At 35.9% G+C, this 25998-nt stretch overlaps 2 protein-coding genes across 8 annotated transcripts in view; both read right to left on the bottom strand.

Moving 5' to 3' along the window:
* Nucleotides 1–1034: 1034 nt before the first annotated feature.
* The window catches only part of LOC105269390 (protein unc-13 homolog B-like), a 39001-nt gene continuing 14037 nt past the window's right edge, over nt 1035–25998 (bottom strand). For 2 of the 7 annotated variants that reach the window (XM_011309573.1, XM_011309576.1), the window contains 13 exons: nt 17550–17593; nt 17349–17439; nt 15774–15782; nt 13022–13096; nt 12397–12616; nt 12196–12316; nt 9937–10043; nt 8340–8481; nt 6134–8255; nt 5828–6053; nt 5488–5637; nt 4780–4878; nt 1035–4693 (listed from right to left, as the gene is read on the bottom strand). In XM_011309573.1, the coding sequence (XP_011307875.1) occupies nt 4233–4693; nt 4780–4878; nt 5488–5637; nt 5828–6053; nt 6134–8255; nt 8340–8481; nt 9937–10043; nt 12196–12316; nt 12397–12616; nt 13022–13096; nt 15774–15782; nt 17349–17439; nt 17550–17593 (3867 nt within the window). In that variant the 3' untranslated portion in view covers nt 1035–4232. Of the gene's footprint in view, nt 4694–4779; nt 4879–5487; nt 5638–5827; nt 6054–6133; nt 8256–8339; nt 8482–9936; nt 10044–11622; nt 11730–12195; nt 12317–12396; nt 12617–13021; nt 13097–15773; nt 15783–17348; nt 17440–17549; nt 17594–25998 lie in introns of all 7 variants that reach the window. The other 5 variants (XM_011309574.1, XM_011309577.1, XM_011309575.1 and 2 more) reach the window with 5 other exon arrangements.
* On the bottom strand, nt 17637–25942 carry LOC105269389 (uncharacterized). The gene has a single exon (XM_011309572.1). The coding sequence runs from the start codon at nt 25549–25551 to the stop codon at nt 20047–20049; it is 5505 nt and encodes a 1834-aa protein (XP_011307874.1). The 5' UTR covers nt 25552–25942; the 3' UTR covers nt 17637–20046.

Below are 25998 nucleotides of genomic sequence, written 5' to 3'. Positions count from 1 at the left end.
AATTTTGAGGGGCGCTAAAGAGCAATATTTATGAAAAGGGATTTGCCAGGTTTACAAAAAAATAATGAAAAATCTGCAGCATTTGATTGCCTGTAGCTGCATTCAATTCAGTGGAGGGTTTGGTTTGTGTGGTGAATACTTGACATACATGCTACATATTTTTCATTATTTTTTTGTAAACCTGGAAAATCCCTTTTCATAAATATCGCTCTTTAGCGCCCTTCAAAATTTTTTCCTCTTTTTTTTCATTATTTTTTTATGCCAACTCCAGTGATTTTCGTGACCTCAAAACTTATCCCAAATTTTTATGTATTTTAGGTTAAAAAGATAAAATTTAAATAAAAGATGACGCTCGATAGATAGTCCACCCGGCCCTTAATATATATTATTCCATCCGCATAAAATTATTCATGAAGTGAATAATTTCATGTAAATATAGAAATAATGTTGACTAAAAAATTATATTCCTTTATGAAATAATGCTTGATCCATTCTCTCTCTCACACACAAACACCCATTTTCATGCATATATGTGATATGGGGTATAGCTCAATGATCCACTTTTAGCTTGCTGTAATTTTTTTCTCCTCCCTTAAATTCTTTTTCCTTAATTTTAATTAGTTATATTTTACAATTTTCTATATTTTTATAATGAATTATTGCTTTATTCATCCATTTGCCTTGCATTTCTTAATCAGCTCTTTGTTTCAGTACGAAATAAATATTGTGATGTCGATTGCATGGTCGATTGTCCATAAATCAAATATAATTATAATCAAACTGTCCAATATTGTCTACACTAATATTCATTTGAAATTGGAACTCATTAAAAGGGAGAAACAAAATTTCAAACTGTTCATCGACGAAATAGTTACCTTGAATCCATGAATAATTTTTTTATTACATACTCTATCTCATGTTTCCATTTCCACAATATATTCCAATCTTTACTCTCAGCTACTGGTAAAAAATAAAATAAATAAGAGCACAAGACGCGCTCATCCTTATTTATCTCTTGGACTCTATATTTCTCATTTTTACCTACTATTTGAATGTTGATTAGCTGAGATCGACTGGAAAAAATTGATTGCGTAGACATCGAAGCTTGCGGTGAATAACGATAACGATAAATGAAATTTAATGAAGAATAACAATGAATACTTTTTCTCATACAATTCCACGTTAGACATGATCAAATTTACTTAATCAGTCGTCGAAATGTTTTCTGTGTAACATGTGCGTGTTTTAACTCGAATATTTTCAAATATTTTTTTTACTGATAATTTTGAATTATTAACATTCAACAACAACGATATAACAACACTCTTTGTTGGAGATTAATGATGAAATATACTATGAATGTACTCATTTTTTAATATTTTTTTTTTTCACATAATTCAATAAACTCACGCAACCGCCGAATTTACATGCTAATAAATCTGAGTTTTCAATGCAATTTACATGTTTTAAATTATTGCGATATTAAAGTGTTTATTATTAATTTAATGTTTGTCCCAAAACAATATGAACATTCTCTTTGCATACGATAATAAAATTCCATCATGCGCTACAGGTCTTTTATAATGGTTCACCTGTTTTCTTTTTTATTTTGTTTTTCCCAATTCAAGCATAGTATTGTCAACAAATGTTTTCATCTTTTGATCCTCTTTTTACTACGCGTCTCAGGGGTTCAATGACCTTTCGAATCCTCATCTTCTCTATTTGTCCTAGTTTTACACCACTGTACTATCAGCATGGCCATTTGACATCTCAAAAAATTGTTTGACTTTGATGATTACTTGTTTGGGATCAGTGTCGGTACAGATATGCCAAATGGAAATACTAAGTGGTATGGTGCTGATAATTCAAATTTCTTCCTACAGATTTTGCTTTTAATTTCCCACTTGAATCCATGTATACGTCGCGATTTTAGTTTCAATCCAGTAGTCATAAAATCGTTATTATTCTAAAGTTGTATGTTAATTTTGGTAATTAAGTTATTATTTGGAATGCTATAATTGTGGAAAAATTCAATCAGTAGACATAAGGATGGAGATTCATGAAGCCCCAAGTCTATGTACGGTTTAAATTGAAGAAAATCACACGATCATCTGAAGGCTGACATTAGAATATCTAATTGAATTTTGAAAAATAAAAGAAGGCCGGTCTCACTTCTCTCATCAAGCAGAAACTAAATAATTTGGAAATCTTTCTATCTAAGTTATTGAACGGTTTAAAGAAATATTTGATAAGATAAATTTTCACAGACAATATTAATTTCCTTCTTCACTTCCTTTTCCTCTTTTGTGGCACAAGGACATAATATGGGGAAAATTATTAATGGGTACGTCTTCGGTGTTGATAGTTGAGGGTAAATTATCACAGAATATGCGAGATAAATATGTACATGTATGGATATACATATGTATCTATAGTTTTATGTAATTACTGATTAGAAAATTTTGTCTGAAACTCGACAGAGTTTTCCAAAATTTTCTCCGTAACTAGGGAGTTCACTATTGTTCGCTATTTTTAATGCTAATACTTCAATGCGTCTAGAAACTGTAAATCATTGAAATATTGGCATCAACAATGACTAATAAAATAATGATAACATTAGTAAAATATCACGTTGAACGAGTTAATAGAGAGAAAATTTATTGGAATTCTATAGATTTCGAGATAAAGTTTGAGGAATGGATAGAAAATTGATAATGTAACGTAAAGATGAATTTAACCAGACGTCCACAATGATTTTGGAGAAAGCAAACGATAAAACAATGGATGTGATGATGCATAAGTCTTCTTTACACATAAGGATGTGTCGATACCGTCATTTTATTTTCTGATTTCTTTTGAAAAAGAACAGGAAGTCATTTTGTGCTAGTGCACATCATGTGGAAAACACTCCCCTAAACTTAAAAATCGGCTTATATTCAAATCCTTTTATTCCTTGGTTCCATGATTGCTTCCTACATTATTAAAAATCCTATCCTCCGCCTGCGATGAAAATTCAAATTCATTTATTTTGACTTTTTTCCATGAAAAGCGTTTGCGTTACAACCTGTTTTTCCCCATTATCTAGACGTTACTACGTTAATTTTGTTATTTATTTATTCAATAATTCTGAAGAGAATACGATATTATAATACGATGTCCGATAGATTTGACAAAGTGTTGCTGTTTCTTCCAGGGGGGCATGTGTTCTTGAAATGGACATAGGTCTTTATTTCTTTTTTTGGTGGTGAATTTTCTCAAATCTATCTGTAATTCGATCATGAGCGATGAGTCTATTCATTTAGGACTATATTCTTCTGTTTATACTGTCGCTGTTTTTGGGCTATCAATTTCTCAGTGAATGACAACAATTTATGAAAGAAGTGAATCCGCGATGAAAAATTGCAGTTCTTTTAGCTCTCCATTGTCGTTCAACTCTATGTATGGTGTGTATAGCAGTCAGACTCTTGCAATCTCTGGTTAATTTTCGTAAGTAAATACATATTTTTTACAAGATATAATGTCTAAGATATTTTCTTTTTCCCCATTGATTAACTTATATTTAATAATTAAATGGCATGCCATGAATATCGTCATGACTTGCCTATTGGTCGTACGCAAAAATTTTATTTCAAACTTTTATTAGAAAAATGCATTTTTTCTTCATTTTAATCGTCTTCGCGTTGACGAAAATTGAATATCTACAGTTCATTAGTACATTCTGATCGATCAACGATTTATCTCGTCTGATTTAACCGCCCATATCTGTCTAAGGACATTGCTGTGGTTCGATTTTTAATAAACACTTATTTTTAATTTGAAAAATAATTCGAGTCCTTTCTCTCGAATTTAACGTCTTGAATGGTCTGTATGTGTTTTAGAAAATGTTTTCGGCACATTCATATATCCCATCACGTTCGTCATTTCTCATTGATTACTCAATGACGGTGATCCACGTCTTTATTGTTTAATATATTAACGGTGACGGACGTGATAATATTCATTATACTTTTTACATTCATTTTTATGATCTATTAATTTTCAAGTCGAATAAATTGTCACTTGACGACAAGCCACAATAATTCATTAATAAGATAATTGATGTTCCCGCGACATTCTTCAGCTCTTTATTTAATATTTTATTTTAGCCCACGTTTGGGGTGAATGTACGCTTGTTGAAAAAATATGAAATGTTCCCGTCACTGCTCTACCGTTGTAGCGAATAATCCATTATTTTAAGTTGGATTGGGTAATGGATCCTCTTGGCGTATATCACTTTTTAATTTCACAAACTCTTTAGCAACCTCATCGTTATTTCTCTGTGAAAGAATTCGCAGTATCGTCCAGCCAGTCTCATCCATTTGAATTCGTTTCCCCAGTGACAGCCAACATGCGCAGGAACCTTCTTCAATTATATCTTTTAATTGTAGTACAGCAACTCCAACTAATCGATCTTCTCGTGCAAAACAATAGTCTTTTACACAGATATGAAGCTCAAAGTAATCCAGCTGTTGCTGTTCATTTCCAATAATAAAATGGAATGTCTCATTAAACTTCGGTGACCAATTATTGCTTTTAGATTTAGTCGCATGTTTGCGTTTCTTTTCTGCTAGGTGAGGTCCAATTAAATTCACTTCAACAAAAGGTCGGAACATTCCAGTTGCTAGAGGCCATTTGAGATCATTCGCTGCTACAACTGTCAAACAATCGATTTAGCATGAAAATATTTTTATTTAAATGAAACCTATACGTCATTCACTTCAATCAAATCAACAATTTTACCTTTGACTGTCACTTTTTGTTCGCCTGTGCCAGGATGGGTGAATAAATCAACTTGAATGCTCAATTCGCCTACAGACCCGCCATCCGCATTCATCGTATCTGCAATTTTAATATTTATTAATAAATGCTACCACTGCAAATGTCATGTAAGTGCATTCATCTACAGGTGACTTGAATTAATCAAATGATATATTTTACTCCAACCAATGGTGGAGCAATTAACATGCCCCTAGGATCGTTATACGTTGCTTTGATGATATTGCGGGCATTTACTCATTCTAAAGATTCTCTCAATTCTCTCATTTGCCTATGAGCAAGCGAAATAGAGAATGAGCAATTTCTTATTCGCATATTCTTATTACATAATGCATTTTTTGTGACACAAGCTGATTGATTGTGTGGAGATGAATGATTGCCTATTATTTTTATCTCATTTTTCGTAATTACAGTAGCAGTAGGTTATCAGCGGGCATCAAAATTTGATAATCAATCGAAACATTTCTATATTCGTAAAGATCAAAGGATTGTCTAGAAATCTAGTGAGTTGAGATATTGAGATTATTTTTGACGTCTCGATTGTATCAAATCTTTCATACAACTCTAAAATGCTCAATTACACTCTATGCTACTATATTGATTGATGAATTGTTCTTAATGAACTTAATTATTTCATTCTCTCTATTGGTCTCAGAGTTAAAACTCTGCTACCTTGACGACTTTCCCTCCGAAGTGGGGGTTTGCTCTGGCGAAGAGGCTCTTCGAGGCCTTCCATACCATCTCCATCTTCGCCTTCTTCGCCCCTTTCGCTGCTCATCGAGCGCTGACGTTGTCGTAATGTTGTAGCATCATTCAGCGGCACTGTTTTTTTTTTGTTTTCAATTAAATTTCCATTGTTTTTCGTTCTTTTCATTTAACTCAAGATAATTCTCTGATTATTTCTGTGGTATTCTACATGTTGGTCTCGTTTTTCTTTTCTTTTTATAAATATATTATGACTATGTCTGGGAGGGGAACAATTTATTGATATTTCACGTAATTTTTTACTCACTTTGGTTTAGTTGGGTTGTAACGAATGTCTTGATGAGGGTGTCCGTTGTTTGAGTATAGAGACTCAGAGCGTATCTCAAGCTTTGAAGCTCTGCTGATTTCTCCAAGAACTGCTTCTTCAAACCTCTCCCTTCTGCATAGAAATAATCTTTGACCGTGTTCAAGGCTTTCTCTAAAACGGCGCATTGCCTTGGTGATAAATTCTTTTCGACTTCCTTTGAAATATCCTGTGAAGAATAAAAGCAAAAACGATGAAAAACGATGAGGATGTCTCGAGTTCAGTAATGAATATGAAAATTATTTTTACCATAACACCGCTGAGAGCATTTTTCACATCTGGTTTACCAGCCATATGATTTTTTATTAATCTAGACATGTCCTCGATTTTAGCATTGGCCGCAATGTTCTTGGCATTGTCCGTCAAGTTCTTCAAAACCATGGTTTTATCTGTCATTGGTGGCAAGACAACAGTTTTCTCCATAATGCGAATAACTATTTTCCAAAGTTCCTTCAAAAGTCTCTTGAAGACTGTTTTTTCGGATGAATCAGCGTAAAGTGACAAACTTCCATCCAAAAGATCCATTAAAGGCCTCAAAACATCATCAGCTTCAACTTCTACAGTACTCCGCTGATTCTGCTGATTACTAGTCTTGATATTGACAAGTCTGTCGCCAACTTCTTTGACAGATGCTGTTATTTTGTGTTCTAGACTCTTGGCAAAAATAACAGCAAGTTCATCCAACGAGCCGTTGAGCTGCTGCTGGAGTTCCTTCAAAATTGTAGCAGCATCCTCCTCCAATCCAGTTCCACCCATTTTCTCGAATAATTTTTCCAATTGTACTCTCAATTGCTGAACATTGTTCATCAATATACAAGCTATTCTTTCCTCTTGGAGATAGGAAGGGAATTCGGTTTTAACAATATCAGCGTAGGTTATTAATACCTTAACAATAGTTTTAGCGAAGCGTTTCATGTAGCGTTTACGTATTTCAGGATCAGGACACTTCAATTCTGATACAACTTTGAAACATTCAGTCAATTGAGTGAATATATCAACAACCGAATTACTGAATAGTGCATGCTCACTACTCTTCTGGAAACCGTCCTTCTTATCTCTATTAAAGGCACCATGAAGATAGTCGAGTGAATTATCATCATTGGCATTTAACCATTGCATTACGAATGGTTCGAACCAAGCTGGATACTCTGGAACAGCGTCCTTGAACGATGGTAGGTCTTGAACGAATTCATCATAAAGACCTTTAACTTTGAAATGGAGATTCATATAATCAGCGCAATTGCACAATCTCTCTGACTCGTGCTCGTCCAGCGCATACTTTAAATCATAAGCAAATTGAGACCACATTTCAGCTGCTGATAATTGACCAATATTCAATTCCTGGGGAAATTGATTCAACACTGGCCCATAACTCTTTCTATCTTCTTCAATCACTGCTATTATTAATGTTATCAACATATCCCAAAATTTCAGTGAATCAAGAGTTGGCTCGTTATCTTGTGGACGTGGCTCACTTCCTCTGGAGGTTTGGTACTCTCGATTATACAAATCAGCGCAGTTTGAAAATAAAAATTGATAAGTCGATCGCAGACAAGCGGTAACACAGTCCTTAACGACTTTACTTGCTCTCGGTGGGCTGGATAATTCTTGTACTTTCATTCGGAAAAATGTTATACTTGTCAAAAGATCTACTGTACTTTTCAAATCCATGAGTTTCTCTGGACTCGAGGCTGGAAAATTATTGCGATACATTGACAGATCTATTCTCAATGAATTGTGAAGTTGGTCGAGTAGTTTAACAAATTTTTCCTTTCCAAAATTACTGGCAGCGAATCTGTCGCTAGCGGAAACCGCTGAGCTTGCTGTTGTGTGAGCGTAATAAGCATTTATATTCGCCAAGAGAGTTGACATGACAGCCGGTACACCTGGGCAGAGGTATTTCGTTGACAAACAGTGAAAGTGCGTCATTGCTTGATAAATACTTTCAATTCCATATCGCATTGCAAATTCATCGACAAGCTCCTCTCCAGGTGGTTCGAAATAAACTTTCCAAGCATCATCACCTTTAGCCTCTGGTAATGCTACCAATCCGCTATTTCTCTCACATAAACTGTGAAATAGATTTTCGTGTAGACAAGTGTACTGGACGTGATAGGGGGCCACCTTCTCCTCCCCCTTTATTTCTACACTTATGTGTAATCGAATAGCTCCCGATACAGCACTCTTATCCGTTCGTTTCTCCAGGTTGTACCACACGTCCATCTCACCACTCAGTGTTCGCACTTCAATGATTGTTTGACCCAGAAAATCATCGCTCTCACGTGTTAGTTTTTGTCGAAGTTTCGATTTAAGATCATTATCCTCATCCCACACTCGAACTTTAATACGATCTGAAGAATTGTGGCACTCACTAAGAAAAAAAAAACATTTTCAAACAAAATTGTTGTACACTCTTTTCAATTTACTTATTTATTTTTTACCACTCATAACTTACAAATGAAACTTTTCATGCCAGACTGGATTGAGATCCTGAGGCATGGTTTTTGTACGTTTTTTCACTTTGCCAACCTGCACCGTGACGTATGGATCTGAAGTACCGCTTTTATCCTTGGCGATCAGCCCTTGTGCACTAATTACTGTAATAATTTTCATACAACAGATATTAACAATTAATTATACTTTCACTTTCTTCGTCATCTGTCAGAGATCAATGATGAATCAATGGATTTTTATAGTTTTTCAATAACTCATACCCCAGACTTGATAAACTAATAACGACACGTTAATCACAATCAAATGATCTACTTAATTTTTTATCACGACATACATTAACTTGTCTTTCTTACTCTTCTTACTCTTCTTGTATACCTACTATACATCGACAAGGCGTGCATCAAAGCGCTGTGAATAATTGCATATATAAACATTAAAATAGAAGGCATTACAATAAATAATTGATGGACCATGCGACACAGGATATCGTGCGATATTACTTTACACTCTAAATCATGAATTTTTCAAATATTAATATAATTACGGGGATTTTTTCGCGTTATCAATTCGTTCCTTAATTATCAATCGAGTGGTGAACAGGTGATCATTATCCTATTGTAATTACTATTGGTAATTAGTGAGAAAGTGAGGGTGAGTGTTGTCTATAATTAGAATTGATTCTCAGAGCTGGAAAATTTATCAAATAGGCGGCGAAGAGCAATGACAAAAGTTGTTTATTGTGTACTGTAAAAACTAGTATATGTGTAATGAGAGAATGAATATTGACAAGTTTAGCTAATGGGTGAGTGTAACTGGGTCAGGGATATGGCCACTCTTGCCTGTACGTTGAACTATCGATTTCTAAGAATTTCTAGCACATTGCGCCCGGGACTGAAAATTATCAAATAATCTGACATTACACACCCCACTTATACCGCGTATACTTCTTTCTCTTTTCCTCTCTGAATTTAATTACTTAGTCTTGCCACTTGAACATTAAATTTCCACTCACGCAAAACGTTCATATTTACTGTATATGAACGTTCATATTTACTGTATATGGACTATTCATAATATATAAATACAGACTGAAGTGCAGTATAAAAGTATCAAAAGACTTTTTTTTTCAAATTGATAGACTAATGTCAATTGCAATATTCCCAGGTATTTATGGAGTCGTGATAGTTGAGGAGGCAAAGAAAAAAGGATAGATAAAGGCGATAAAGCAGAAAAACCAGGAAATTGACAGTTGAATCGAATAAACTGCTTTTCTCCGAAGTTGCATATGCAATGCTGTGATGGATTATGATGCTCATTGTTCGTGTTTTTTTGTTTGTGTTTGTGCACTGGTGTGGGTAGCTTTCTCTCCCTGAGAAATCGGTGCACACAGTAATATTGCACACAATACTTGGCTCGACCAAGCAAGGAGAGAAAGCCCTTTGATCTTGATGCAGCTGTGGTAGATTGTAGAGAAAAAGAAACAAGTCATTTTCCTAGTATTCAACAAGTGACAATTATGAGTATGACATCGTTGTATGTATGAATATATGGATATTTATGTATAAATATATGCTTCTTGGTCATTTTCTTGTTGCTACCTGTGATGGCGATTTTGCATGACCACTTGCTGGTGCCCTCCAAGACCATCACCTCTGCCTGCTCTAGGCTGTCAATGTGAGTATCCGGGTCGACTGAAAATGTCGTGCTGAAAATAAGACAATTCCCTGATAATCCACACGAATCCGTATTGAATTATCCTTCATCAATTTATCCTTATAGTCAGCAATTTATCATTCAACCAAGATACATTCCACGATATTGTCCCGAAAAGGAGTCTCATCGGTTGATAATTTACTAAATACTAAGAGTACTATCAGGATATTTAATTGGCCGATGGTTTTCTCACCCATTGGAATTTACTGCTTGGATTTACCAGTTTAGGTGTAGCCAGGGGAAATCCTCAATGGGATCAGAGAGAAGGGGAATTGAAGAAGATTGATCGAGACCGAGACCGAGACCGAGAATCGCCTGTATGTAAGGACAAATACTGGCGATGGAGTGAACGTGATGACCCACTACCGTAGTAGAATCAACATTGAGAGTATTTTGTTGGCATGGTCGAAGTGACGAGGTTATACCACCGAAGCTACAACGACCTAAAACAATGAAACTTGTTGCACGTCTCACGTTTCTGGCCTTCAGCTCACCAGTCACGGTATCATCGGGGTGGCGCAATGCCAACTGCCTCAGCAGTTCAATGTTTGCTAATGAATTACCTCTAGGTCATTGATATTCATCGACAAATTTTAGCCCCGGTGAAACCAGAACCTGAAACCATTTCCTTGACTGATTATTGACAAATAACCCTGGGTCAGGCTACGAATGAATATACTATGAGAATTCTCCATTCGATAAATTCATTGCTGACAAGACGAGGCTGGAATTTAAGTCTTTGTTCATTAAATGAATTAATTATTTGGCGAGTAATAAGGAGTCTTGAAGAAACCTTGAATTACGCTGGCATCTACCAACAAGTTCAAAAGCCATCCTCATCTCGAGTGTGAGATTGCTATGAGCCCTGGGAGTACAATAAAAATTCTTGATAAAATTATGCAACTTTGAAAATGGAATACATAATTTCACAAGTCCTTAGAGTTTTCATTGCTTTACACCGCCGGATGATGATAGTAATAGTAATATTAGTAACAAAAATAACAATAACAGCAACAGAGTAGTAATAATAATATTCAATACAATGATAATAATCATCATCGCAATGATGATACTAATGGAAAAGGGCATTTACAACATTGATAGCAGCTTGGCAGTGGAGACATGACCAGAGGGAGAATAAATACGTGAATAGACATATTTCAATATTTTTCAACATAAATACGCATGAACGTAAAATTATTATGCATAGTGAAGCCATCGCTGAATGAAACATTCCATTGTGAATTTTTATCCATTGTCTGGGACAATATCCGACGAAATCCTTCATTTGCGTAGATATCGACAATAATAACGTTGAAATAAAATATCAAACAAATACAGCATCACTAAACACATAGACCACAATTATTTTGACAATTCCAGCCAATTTAAATGAAAAAAATGATAGTTTCAATCGAGCGAAGCTTTTTTTTAGTTCTCTTGCTAGCTCACACCAATCCTAGCCTTATGAATAGACACCGAGGTAATACTTATGGACGGAATACTTTATTATGTAGATGTGCACGACGCTGGGGCGATATTACAAGAATGGAAACAGCGATTTCACAAACCTGTGATCACAATCTTTGCAGACCATTTGCTTGTGCCGTCCGATACGGTCTGCTTGACCGAATCCATGTGATTGATGTGGGCCTTCTCGTCAACACCAAAAACTGACCTAAACTCCCACGATATTCATGTTCAAATAGCACATTCTAAACTCATCAACAAAAATTTGTCGAGTACCTTGCGTATGTCAACATCACAGTGAATAACTATTTCATTAAATTTGAAACTGTCTTTGAACGAAAATTTGAAAGAAACAACTTGATGAATTTCAATTAATTGGACTGAACTGAGCAACCAATGAACACCGCAGAAAATCGGTAAGAAATGAGAATTTCAACGAAACATAGAATTTCTATGAGAAATTAGAAATATTTCTGAATATCGCTGCAAGAAATTTCATTAAAACAAATTAAATGATTGCTTTCACTGCATAATTGGTGCACTGATATGTTGTTACACTAAACGAAGCGAACTGACCTATTTCATCAAATATATTAACATATTAACGCGTCTCGCTGAATTACAAATCAGAGTAATAAATAATGTAATTCAGGGGCACAAACAGCAGTACTTACCGTATTAATTCGAAAATTTCCGGTTTTTCCCGTTCTCGTTGTTTCATTCTCTCTTTCATGGCTGTTATTATACTATTTGCTTTATCCTCAGCTCCATGCTTGGAACTTTTTTCAGCAGCTCCTACGTTATAATTATGTGGTATATGTATCGGATTGTTGGATATATACGTGTGTGTAATGAGGGAATGGAAATGATCTTACTTTGTAAGCAGTCAGCATTGAGAAGGTCTTTGCATTTTTCATGACATTTGACGGAGCATTCCATACACTTGACACCTTGTCTTGCAATACCCCAAAGAAGACCCTCGCATTCGTAACAATAAGTCGGTGATGTTGCTGTCCACGTTACAAAGTTGTGGGGTGTCGTCGAGGAGATCGGGTAGATCATAGCCTGCAGAGTCTTCTTGTAGACGTGCATTTTCTGTACATAGCACACCGATCATGTAAATAGCATTAGATTATATGACAAATCGACCGAGTAAACGGATTTAATATCTCTTGTTTAGGATTTTATTTCATCGTCTGTAATAATTCGTTTCAATATTTTGAATTGACTCGAGGCGATGATGGAATATTTTATTTAAGGCCCGGATGGACTGTCTGGAAAAGATAATTTACTCCAAAATTGGGACTTCTAATTGCTCCGTCAATTAATCGTTTTTTCCGATAATTGTTAGCTAGCGGCCTAGTTTTTGACAACCGCTAGAACGCTAGCTAACAATTATTGAAAAAAACGATTAATTGCCAAAGTAATTAGAAATCCGAATTTCGGAGTAAATTATCTTTTCTAGATAATCCACCAGCCTTAAATGAATTAATTACTTACCAATTCCTCGTCATTTAATGTTGCTCTCGGTACGGCAGAGGTCAATCCAGCTGCATTTCGTTTTGCTGCCATTGTCTGGGAAATTATAATAAATATTAATTGTCAATTTTCACTATCACTTTTACAGTTTTTTTTCCTCTTTTTACGTATTTTCTTCAGTTTTTTAGTCTTACTCATATATTTCTAGGCAATGAAATGTGGTTTTAGCTGGTGAAGATATATAATATTTGTGAAATTCAGTAAGTGAGAAGAGTAACATCAGTGAAATATCTGATAGAATTAGCGTGATTATTGGTGAATGAATTTGTTCGCATTACCTGGAGAAGAAAATGAAAAAGGAGAATATATTTTTTAATGCACCGATAAATAATTTGTGATCTACTGAAAAATTTAGAGATATTAAAAACTCGAGGAACGATTCTTTTACCGTTTTTAATAAAAACGGTAATAGTTCCTTTTGTGTGCGAACATGGATTTAAAAAAGACTCATTATGTACAGAAAAATTAATTTGTCTGTAAACATCAACTACCGCATATTCACAAAAAAAAATTTAATGTATCAATATATACAAAATGAATTTCCTTTTCGATATTTATTTGTGAATTAAATAAAAATCCCTAATCACTATAAATAAAAAAAAATGCATGTGTATGAATGAAATGACTTCAACTCTTGTTTCAGTATATTATCATTAAATTAATCAATATATAACAGAATAATAACTTCAAATGAATATGAAAATCTATAAAAATTACTGCAATCGCGATAATTTCAGTAATTCATTTTTTTTTCACGTATATTTTTTGGCGTAGCATACGTATGCTAATAGAATGTTGTTTAAACTAATGAAAATAACAAAACACTTATGATCTACTTGATATCCGTTGGTCCTGTCTAAACCACAGAAAACTACAGCTATGATGACGTTATACATCTAGAAGTATATATTTTTTCCCGTTACAGTGCCATTTTACATCTGCCCTTCTCTCCCGATTGAAACTCACACATCAGAGTCAGAGGAAAGTTTATAATTTTTAAAAATATTGGATTTGAAAATGATTGGCAGAGGAAGGCGGATTGAATCTCATAGAAGATTTATACGGCGATTGTATGTATGCATCCTCTCACCGCGATGCAATTCAAAAGCTATCTAACACCTACATATCTAAATTTTTGTCATCCATTGTAATCATGAGCAAATTCACCGCAAACTCAACTCATACCGCATGCAATGCCTGAGGGTCGGTCAAATGATACAAGAAAATATATTTGACGCATCACTTGATCAATAGAAATTTTAATCTTTCAAACGTGACAATTTACCTTGCATTTAAAGTGATGGAATGTCTAGTTTTTTTTCCCTTTTTTTCCCCGTTTTTTTCCCGTTTTTTTCCCGTATTTTTTCTCGTTTTTTTTTATTGGATTGGCGCAATCTTGGTTAATAGTTATTATAATGGTTATTACCCTTTTTACTTGTGATAATGGTTTAATTTATTCGGTAATTAATTAATTAGTGATTGGGAGACACGGACCCTTTGGCAATGGTGATCGGTAAGAGACGGAATATTACTCACGAGGAGTGTCATTGTAGTGAGTACAATTTTTCATTGAGCATTTCCATGGAGAACATTGCTCGATATTTATTTAAAAATATGTTTCTTGACTTGTATCGAAACACATTAATACACTATACTCTGTATCATGTAAATGATAAATTCATCCATTCCTATAGTTGAATAATATGGATTTACATAAATATATTGAAGAATCTTCAGGTTAATAGGTCATTCAACGTGCATAATATACGATAATCTCAGGCTGGATGCAATTGGCGTGCAATTATTTGAATATTATCATCAACGATGGAAAGTTTGACTGATAATCATCTTAATTATCTCGTTGAGGGTATAAACTCATGAGCGAAAGGATTATTCATCCATATCCATAACAGATGTATATAAGTCAAATCCATAAACGAATTGAGTGTGAGCAAATGCTAATATATAAAATGAAATAGTACTTGCAAGCATTCGGGCTCTGGCGGTCATCACGATTTATCGAATTAATGTTTTCTTACTTTTTTTTTCTCCCTTTATCAATTTTTCACCCCACGGTTTATTATTTTTTATTGAATTTCTCAAGTCAATGATTTTTACGTTTTTTATTCATATGAATAAAAAAATTAAGCAAAAGCTCTAGTCAAGCGCTCGAAGTAATCCTTGTTTTTTATAATTACCACACAATCTCCTTTTTGCTTTTCTTTTTCGATCTCGAGGATTCGCGCGAAAGCGTGCTTGTGCGTAAAACAAGAAAACCCAAGTTAGGTCGAAAAGACTAAGAACAAGATTATTATCTCTTGCGAGAAAGAAACTTGAAATTTTCGCTAGAATAAAATGAAAAAAAAAAAAAACAAAAAAAAAACCCACGAGATATTGATATATAAATAAATAATACATATACGTATTTGTTTACATATGTATCTCATATGCAATTGTTTAAAATCTAATGACTCTGAATATATATACTCAACATGAAAACCTATTACAAATATAATAATGGCAGGACCATGACCAAGATTCAAATGAAATAATAATTGTAAATAATGACATATCAATAGTTACATATGATAGATAGTTTAGAGAGAGAAGAAAGAGTTAGTAATAAAGAGACAGTAAAAAACATATTATAAATTGCATGCGACGTTCGAGCAAGCATAAATAATGTTTGGCTAAGGAGGCATGTAATTAGTACCTTCAAGACCTGGATGTGGAGATTATTATTGAGATTTTGAGAGGTTCAGTGAAATTTTGTTATTGTTTTTTTTTCAGGTGTTCAGGTAGATACAACAACGGGCGCCACAGAGAACAAACAAAAATAGCATTATGCTGGTTAGTGTCAACCATATACATATATATATATATATATATGCATATATATATACATTCTTATACATATATAGTTATTTTCCAGGTATAGAAAGGTTAATCAAGTAGAGAGACACCATGAAAAATACTGGAATTCTGTGAATTATTTTTTAAATTATTTGCAGATTTTTTTATTGCAAATACGTTATTTAAGGCTCGGATGGATTATCTAGAAGAGATAATTTACTCCGAAATTCGGTTTCCTAATTACTTTGGCAATTAATCGTTTTTTTCAATAATTGTTAGCTAGCGTTCTAGCGGTTGTCAACAACTAGGCCGCTAGCTAACAATTATCGGAAAAAACCATTAATTGACGGAGTAATTAGAAGTCCCAATTTTGAAGTAAATTATCTTTTCCAGACAGTCCATCCGGGCATTAAATTATAATGATATTGGTGGATGGGTTTCGATATTTTGCTTTCCAGTAATTTTCTCGGACTTTTAGTTTTTGCTGGTTTCATCGCATATCACAGGACATGGGGATTCCATGAAAAATTCACATTATGTGAAATATATGATCGTCGTAGGGCTTACAGGATGGAGAGGAAGGTTGAAATGTTTTAAAAACACAACGATTAAATTGAAACGGTTGACATTGAACATTCAGAGGGGACATATACTGGAGGCGAGGCACTCAAAAAATTTGCACTGTCTTTGGTTTTAATGGAAGGAAATACAGTATCAAATGGGAAAAAGAATAATGTTCATTAAATACGGACCACTCCCAATTCCGAGCGGAGATGCCGGGGTTTTTTTATCTCTCTTCATATTAATAATAAAACAAGAACAAGTAGAAAGTCGATAAATAATCAGTTACATTTCCGCTGCTTAATTTGAATTTTGCAAGTTGAAAGCTAGGAGAATACAGATTGTTAGATATCGTTGTTCTTGCTCAATATTAAGAAATAGTATATTTAATTGAATTGTATTAACTCAGCAACTGTATAATGATTCTCTCAACATTTCTTTTGAGTTTAATACTGCATGAAATATTAACGCGGTGTACATTGTGCAGCAATATTATTGCTCTACGGTTCATTAGTGTAGGATGACACTTGGGCTGACATACAGCACAACTTGACGATGATGGCAAGCTATTTTATAGCCCCCAATAGCTAGAACTATAGACACTATCCGATGGATATTGGAGATTGGAGATTTATGTCGTTTTAGCATCGGATCGTATTATATGGTAAAATATATATTTTTTTCTGTGTATAGCAAAATTTACGACATTTTGCCCCTCTGAATTTCGCAAGTAGTACATTCTTTACGATCATATTATAAAAATAGGTAATAGCAACGGAGACTTTGATTAAATGTATTAGCATGATTGAAGGATGTAGAGGATATATTAGAGAATAGATGAGTCGTTAATAATAATGGATAATTAAATACATACCAGCTCGGAAACCAATGGTATTGATTTCCGTCGTGGTCGAATGTCTGGACGGCTATCGATAGTGCTGTAGAAAGTATTCTCTCCCGCTCGCCTAAAATTCAATGAAAATTGAGATATCAAAACATGATTTGATGATAGAATGAAAGAATGAAAAATATTTCGTTGATTATGAGTAATTTGAATTGCAAGTGATAAGCTCACCCATTCGCTCGACCTCCAGGTTCTCCATCTCCACCGCTGCCATTCTAACAAACAAAAAACAGTTTATTTAAAAAAAAAAAACAAGGTTTTAACAGTTCAGAGAGGAACGCATGTGGTGCGTTTGTAAATAACATGCGGACGATGGTAGAGATACACAGTCTTCATAATTTTACGTACGCAAGTCCACGATGATTTGACAATAAATACAATAAATACCAATAATGTTATATTATGAGTGATGATTATTTCGTGGACAAGCGATGTTCACAATGCTCTGTCTCGCTAAAAAATATTTATTACATAAAAATAGATAAATTATGACACAATGTTAAACTACTTTAGATGCGCATAAGTAGTTGAATAATAAAGAATATGAAAACGGCATATCAACTTTTTCGTCTTTCAGCTAGATGACAATTTAAAGTTTATCGAGTCTTTATTATTTACCTGTTCCAACTTGACAAATAATTTCAGTCCTTCTTGCAAAATGTCCTTTCACTTTAGTCAATTGTTCAATAATTAGTGCCGTATCATAAATTTTATCAATCATTAATGAATCATCGTTCACCGAAATATACAGCTGATTTGAATGACTAATGATTTTAACCGGTAAAAAAGTAAACAACAATGGATTTTTGGTTCCCTCCGATAATATATCAATAAGTCAGGCTTCATTTTTTTATTAATTATCAATTTGAGATCCAAAATCTTGTATATCTTCAATTTATCATATAGTGAGCATCATCTGCTTGGGGTTTGTGTAGAAAAGCCAATTTTTGCACTTAAGATTACTTGTAAAATTGTTCATATTAGATAGTATAGTATACAATTATCATAAACAGTTTTCAGTCGCCTAAAACTTACAAAACTTATTAATAGCATAACAAGTGTAAATAATTTTTTTTTCTTCACAGTATGCGCAACGTAACAAATAACTATTCCATACGATTTATATTGACATAATTGTTAATGAGAAGATATGGAATTTATTCGTGCTGTTTTTCATTTTGGCGTTTCAAGAATGAGAGCGCATTAAATATGGAGTCAATTAGAATTATCGAAAATAATACATCTGAAATATATAACTATTTTGCTGGAAGTAAGTCGTCATTATTACCAAATAAAACTGGAAAACTCATCAATTAAAGGTAAATCGCCGAAATTTCAAGTGCCCGGGGATTTTTTTTTATTATAACAATTGTTACTCCATCATAACTCTGCATTATTTCGGTATACATTGTAATTATTCAATGAATAGTTATCCTACGGGATTAAATCTAATTGTAGGTTGATACAAGCGGCGTGATAAATATTCTATATTTTAAAATGAATTTTTTGGCCCTACTGCTACAATGATATGTCTCTAATTGAAATGTCAAATTATTTATCTGAATAATATGCAGCAAATACTGCACAGTTGACACACGCATTACCTCTGCCAATTGATAATTATTAATGAGTCCAGCCATTAGCAGTAAGTCGAAAGCTTTATCATTTAATTGAACTATTTTGTTCGGCATTGAGCATAATAACTAGAGCTTTGTTATACCCGAGTCCTATAACCGCATTAATACGCATGAGACATAATGATATGATATCTAGTACGAATATCCCAATGTTACTGATATGAAGTAATGACTAATATTTTTCTAATGATGCAAATGTCAAGGGATAGGCAAATATTTTATGAGTTGTGCATATGCAAGGGATATCTTAGCTATTCTCACCTCTAGCTCAATAATTTCCTCTCTTTATCCTCTACCTATCATCATCGAATAAATGCCAGGACTAACATTGATATCCTCTCATAGTTCATCCACCCTCACTATGCGCGGTGGTGAAAAAGCTTTTTATTTAACGACAACTATGAAAGAAAGAATGATTCCTCGGAATTTCTTCAGCCACGATTACGTTTTGCATCTGTTCTTTATTTATTTTACTAAAATGGAAAAATTGAAAAGATGAGGAGTTTTATGATAAATAAATTGACGCTAGAGAATTGACACTTCCGGCTATACATTAAGATCCCCTGATCGTTCAAACTCAACTACTTATGAGAGCTTAATTCGCTGCAAGCTTCTACTATTGATACTATTATATATGTGATTCGTACGATTTAATTGCAAATCATTTTATTATTGACTGTTTTCGGTATGATTAATGATTTTTTTCCAATTGATCATTCGATCTAATTACGTCTAATGATGAAATTAAATTTTTGCTTTATGAATTTTTGAGGGGATTTGAGTAATAAATTCGGGTAGATTCAACATATTGACTACATTGTTGTGGTATTACAATATCTATTCGTTATTATATGAACCTTACGAGAAGCGAAAAAGTGGGAAATTAATTTGATGGATGAAATACTTAAGGACTTAAGGACTACGGTATGCTGGTGAAAAATGCTTGAAAAATTGTTGAAAAAAATGATTGAACTATTATATCGGACTACGTACGAGATCTCGAGAGTCTATGATAAGATGATCTGGTCTTTTTATTTGATCATGATACTCACTGGTGTTGATTGTGATAGAGCATTTTCTTTAGCAGCTGCTTCTTCAAGTTCCTTAAGTTTATCCCCAGCCTTACGTTCTTTTAATGTTTTGAGGAGCTTCCATCGAGATCCAGATGGACCACCGGGACTGACCTGTTCATCCTTCAATGTTGTATCGGAGCTACCGCAAGAGGAAGAATCAATTTTGATCTTTGGAAGACTCAGTGTTGTGGTTTCTGCGCTGCCGGCACCATCTCGTTCTCCTTCAACGACAGTGCTTTCAGAATCCCATTGAGCCGGGATACCGAACGAGACTTCGCTAGGTGCTACACTTACGCTACCTTCACGTGACAGAGAGTCAGAGCCCTGAAGAAGTTTTTCACCATCGCGACGCATTGTGGAACCGCTTGAGCTTCTTCGTGACTGCTCTTCTAAATCTTTACGCAGATCTAGTTCCTCCTCCTCCATTTCGTCCATTGAATGAGCTGGACTATCTGGTCCTGATGTTTCACCTGACGAGCCTTCATCATCCATCGGTAGTAGGGCCCTAGTTTCATCTCGTCTAGCTTCTTCTTCGTGTGCCCAAGTGTGGTAATCAGTGACTCGAGCGAATACCGTTTCAATGCTTTCCGCTGTTTTTTTTCTCGGAATCGGCTTACCATCGTCCTCTAAATACTTATCCTTCACAAGTACAGATATATTTCCATTGATAATTCCAGTACCCTTTTGCACAATATCAGTACTTTTAAAATCCTCATCATCCTCTCTTGATACAGCTTTCAGCTTGAGTTCCCTCAGGACAAAAGACATTCTTTCTTTGACGTCATCATCAGGTTGATAAGACTCCGCATCTTCTGGTACTTCTATCAGCACTTCGGACATTTCAATCTCCATTTGCGACTGTCTTTCCATTTCTTCAAGTTTTCTCAATTCATAGCAGTACCATTCATCTTCAGAATCAATTGAATCTTCGGTACTTTGACGTCGTGATGATACACGTGATGTACTTCTATAGGAATGGGTACTCCTGTTATCCTCATCTCCCTCTCCACTGCGAGATCCTCCCCATGGAATTTCTAATGATTGCTGATGTCTAGGTAAGAATCTATTGGCAATGTATCCTCGTGTGCTAGATGCTGATGGACTTCCCTCTGATATTGGCGCCTCCTCGGACAGACTTGTCACCAACTCTGGAGGCTTTGCACTCGCTACCTTGTCATTCTTTTCCTCAACAATTAATTGTTGTTGTTCTTGTTGTTGTTGTTCCATCTCATTGATCTCTTCTTTAATATCCATTTGCGACTGTTCATCCTCGAATTTTCTGTCAGTAGAAATATCTTCAGTCAGTGGTTGATCGTCTGATACTGTAGAGGATTGACGTTGACGATATTTTCCAAGAGCTCGGGAAACTGCAAATTCCATACTTGCACCGCCCATTAATGTAACAGGTGGAAGTTTTGGTGCTTTTTCATTGGGTGCTTCGTCGGAGCTACCTGTTGATTTTTTAATATCACCGACTGTTGGGAACATTGTCATAGAACCACCTGATCCCGATCCTGTACTCTTTCCTGACCCTAACTCTTGTCCATCATCGAGTGCTAGTGGACCCATATTTTCCTCGGAAAAATCATGTTCACTGTTTTCCCGTTTGATCGAACGTGTTTCTCGTTCTTTCTGCCAATTATCCTGTGCAACCTGCTGCTGAAGTTGTTCTTGGTGTTGCTGAATCTGCTGTTGAAGATAATCCTTTTGCTGTTGAAAATTGGATAATTGGATCTGCTGTGGAGACTGCAATGATTGACTTGGAGATTGCAGAGGAGGAGGCTCTGACGATGATTGTGATATCGGCAATCCTTTTCTCTTTGTACTAGCACGAACTTTAGCGAAGAAGGGTGGATCTTGATTAATATCAGAGGTCAAACTATCTTCATCCTCGGATAAGCCACTTTGTCGTCCACTGCTCCATTCAGTTTCAGATTGCTCTGGATCAGAGAGCGATGATGAGTGATGGTGACTCTTTCGTTTGGCTTTTTGAAGAATACCAGACACGGTTGATACCAGAATATGTTTTTTCTTCTTCCTGGCAGTCTGCCCTGGACGTCCGCGTCCCCGTGCGGAAACATTGATCTGCTGAATGTTAGAAGATTGATAAGGTGGCTCAGATATTTCGAAATCTTCTTTCTTCACTCCACCAGGCAACGACTGACTTCTGTGTCTCTTTGTCAGATGATGAAGATCGGGTAGCCAATGGCTCATGGATGTCATTGCATTCTTCAAAGATGCACCTCGACGAATTTTCTTAGGCATCTTAGCTACTTCGTGATCTTTGATGTCAGTTGCAATACTGATGTAACCAGATTGTGAGACAATAACATTCGATGCATCATAATAGCTATTCTGTTGACTCTGGGATTGTGCGCTTGCTGGTCTAGAGGAATCTTGATCGTGTAGATATTGATGATGCTCTCTTTGCCATTGCTTTTGATAATGATCGGTTAACTGAGCGCTCTCTGTACTCGGTAGCCTCTGATTGTAAGGCTGATACTGCTGCTGATAAGATTGCGGATTGTGTGGATATTGCTGAGACATGTATGAGTGATGATATTGATGGCCGACATAGGTAGGAGGCTGTGGATATCTTCTCTCGGTGTACGGGCTCTGCGTATAGCTTCCATCAGAAGTCAAAGACCTTATACTCGAGGACGTGGAATCATGAGGTATTTGGGATTCCAGTGTATTGAGCCAAGGAATTTCATTAGATTCTGTGCACGGAAGATTGACGGAAGTTGGGTAATAAGAAAGGGCATCTGTAATATGCCCAGTGAGGAACATATTCTTATAAACAGTTGCTTTATAGTTATCATGATTACTTATACCTTCACCGAAGGACATTGCTCTCGTTGGTTTTCGCCCTTGTCCCAAGGAAGTTTCTGCATACTGAAGAGCATTGTAAGATTCATCATAATTACCTCTACATTGATCTGTATCATCGTCATTATAAAATTGATCGGTACTGGTGATTCTGGATCCGTATGTGCCACTGAAAGTTGATCCACTTGTGTATAAGCCAGTGATGACATTTTGACGATTACTTCCTGCCACAGAGTAAATGGCTGGCTGCTCTTGGCCGTAAATAAAATCCCCGGTACCAGGAGGTGGTACGGAATCATATGTGTGATGAAGACTCTGTGTTCTACCACGTTTTTTGGGACTTGCTGCTGCCGCTGGTACTCCTGCTGGTCCAACTGGGCTTGGAGCAGGAGGAGGTACGATATTGTAGTCGTCCTTAGGCTCTGGTGATTTGACCAAGTAGAGGGATGAGTGATTTGCTGATTTCGCTGAATATCCGGAGGCTGTAAGGCTGTTTAATGTATCTCGTCCTTCAGGGGTGTCATATAGAGGCTCTTGAATAATAGTGGGTGCACTTGTCGTTACTCCTGATTTATCTGGGCCCGACGGCGTAGGACTTGATCTCAATGGTTTAATGTCACTCGTTAAAGTGGCTCGAGTCTGGTCTAATGAATAGGATGTGAAGATTTTAGCGAGACAAGTTTTCGGTGAGCCTGGTGATTTATCGAGACTGCTCCAACCACTCATCGATGATAAGCCTGAATCTGATTTAGCATTGATAATATTGATACTGGTACCCACAACTTTGGTACTTTGTTTTGGAGATACTTTTGGTGATTTTGGTGAGTGAGGACTCAATCTTCCTTGTTCTATTTTCCCGGGAGTTTTTACATCACGTTGATCCGATCCGCTCGTCATGAGAAAAGCATCCGCTGGATCTCTAGGTGCTGGCGGTGGGGGGGAACTTGGAGGTGTTCTAGTTTCCGCAAATTCTAAATTCAATCTCGGTGAACTATCGAAGTAACCATCCCGACGAGTTCTCAGACTTTGAACACTCCCTGCTGATAATGTGGGTGAAGGTAGTTTATCGGTTTTAACACCGAAAATGTTGGGTGAGTTGCAAGTGATGGGTACGAGGCTCTCGGCCATTAAATCTGTAAGTTCTTTATTTTCAGCATAACCTTTGGCAAAATTTCCAGGATCGATGGGTAGTGATACCACGGGCTCTGGACTTTTTTCTAATGACGAGCCAGGAGCATAGCCAACTCTCGATGATGAATATGTAGATGCCATAGAATCAAGATGAGACTTTGGGGTATTCAGTCTTGGTGAGATGGATCTAGCAGTGAAATCACCATCAGTTGCTAATCCACTATCAGTGCTAACTCTTGAAATTGATCGGCCTGTTGATCCAGGACTCTTGGAGTACGTCCAATTGTCAACATCAGTCTCAGCATAAATTTTTCGTATTTGTTCATCTATACTGTTCGCTTCTTCCACCAATTTAGACTCAGCGTCTGTATTATATGGACCTTTTGGTGAATCTATGAGTCTACTATTGAGCTCAATGAGCTCCTGTGAGTCTTTTTGCAGTCTGCTTGTTAACTTATCAATAGTATGAAGTTGATCAAGGGCAACCTGATCAAGAGAACTTAGCTTTGATAATTGTGCGAGATCTTGCTCACTAACGCAGGGTGTATTGCCACGATAACTCTTATAATCAGCTGCACTAAAAATTTCTCCCTCTTCATCTTCATCGCCATCATCGATCGTTGTTCGTTGCTGTAACTGAATTTCATCATCATCCTCATCATCATCATCACCAAGCTCACTCTTGGAGAATCCCTCGGTTTGCATAGCAGGTGTTTCATCGCCAATACCATCACCCTCTGCACTAGACTTACCACCAAATACTTTTCCCATTTCCATATCTTTTTTTCCATTTGAATCTTCAACATCCTCAGCTTCCTCCCATATCATTCCTAATTGAGAGCTGGACCTAGACGTCTCACCGCAAATTAGATCCTCTCTGTAGGCATTATTAAGACTGCGATAGAATGCCTCATCCGGAAGATTAGACTCTTCTTCAAGAGTCTCGAGACTATCCAAATGCCTGGCATTAGCTCTATGCATATCAGCAATAACTGCTACAGTACCACTATTATTCTGGACTAAACCATGCATTCTCGCCAGTTCCTGCTGTGCAAGTTTCTCTCTCAATACACTAGTCTCCTCGATTCCCATAGCTGGCCCAAGACTCTTAGCTATCGCATCCAATTCTCCGACTGAACCCTGCTGCCTCATTAATGTTTCACCAACAATATTACCACTAGTTTCGTTGTCTCCGGTACTTGCATAAAATTCAATCAACTGGCTGATCACCGTTTGCTGCTCGTACAACAGACCCTCAAGCTTTTCTAATCTCTCCCACATTTTAATGTATTCCTGACTAAGAAGATCCAAGGCTCTCCAAGCGTATTTCAATTCCGTTTCGAGAATATTCAAACGTTCTCCTAGGCGTTCCATGTAATCGCTGATGATATAATCAACATTGCCATCACCAGTTAGACCAGTGGTGTAGCTTGGAACCGTTGTTCCATGCTCTGTTCCACCACTTTCCGGAGTAGGGCCTGCACCAAGTCTCGTTGAATCCATGGCTAGTAGAAATTCCCTCTATTCCCACTTCATCCGTTCATATCACAACATATTTATATATTCTACTTCACCTCACTAATTATGCTCTTTCCTTTCGCCTCACGATCAAATGTTCAATGACTCTTTTCAAAGATTATCAGTCGAGTTGCATCTATCATTCCTTCCGAAAATCCACACTACTTCCACTATTTCCGCTATTTCCACTATTTCCATGTTTACGATGTTTAAATAAAAACGAAAAACAGTGGACGGTCCAAGTTCATATCACTCGCACAACTGACGATAAATATTCACTAGACAACTAAATCAATAACATCCGTATTCTTCACTTTGTATCACTGTCTCTGTTCGTAATTAATATGACGTCATACAAGTAACTTGATGTTTGTGTTGTCACAGGAATCTGTAATGAGGAGAAAAATATATTTTCTACAGGTGAATGCAACT

Source organism: Fopius arisanus, unplaced genomic scaffold (genome assembly GCF_000806365.1).
Source record: "Fopius arisanus strain USDA-PBARC FA_bdor unplaced genomic scaffold, ASM80636v1 scaffold00069, whole genome shotgun sequence".
NCBI lineage: Eukaryota > Metazoa > Arthropoda > Insecta > Hymenoptera > Braconidae > Fopius > Fopius arisanus.
The sequence above is the reverse complement of the archived record's forward strand: the minus strand, read 5'-3'. Positions and strand labels throughout refer to the sequence as shown.

Bases quoted from the DNA above. Each gene is read 5' to 3' on its own strand.
- LOC105269389 (XM_011309572.1), bottom strand. From the start codon at position 25,551: ATGGATTCAACGAGACTTGGTGCAGGCCCTACTCCGGAAAGTGGTGGA.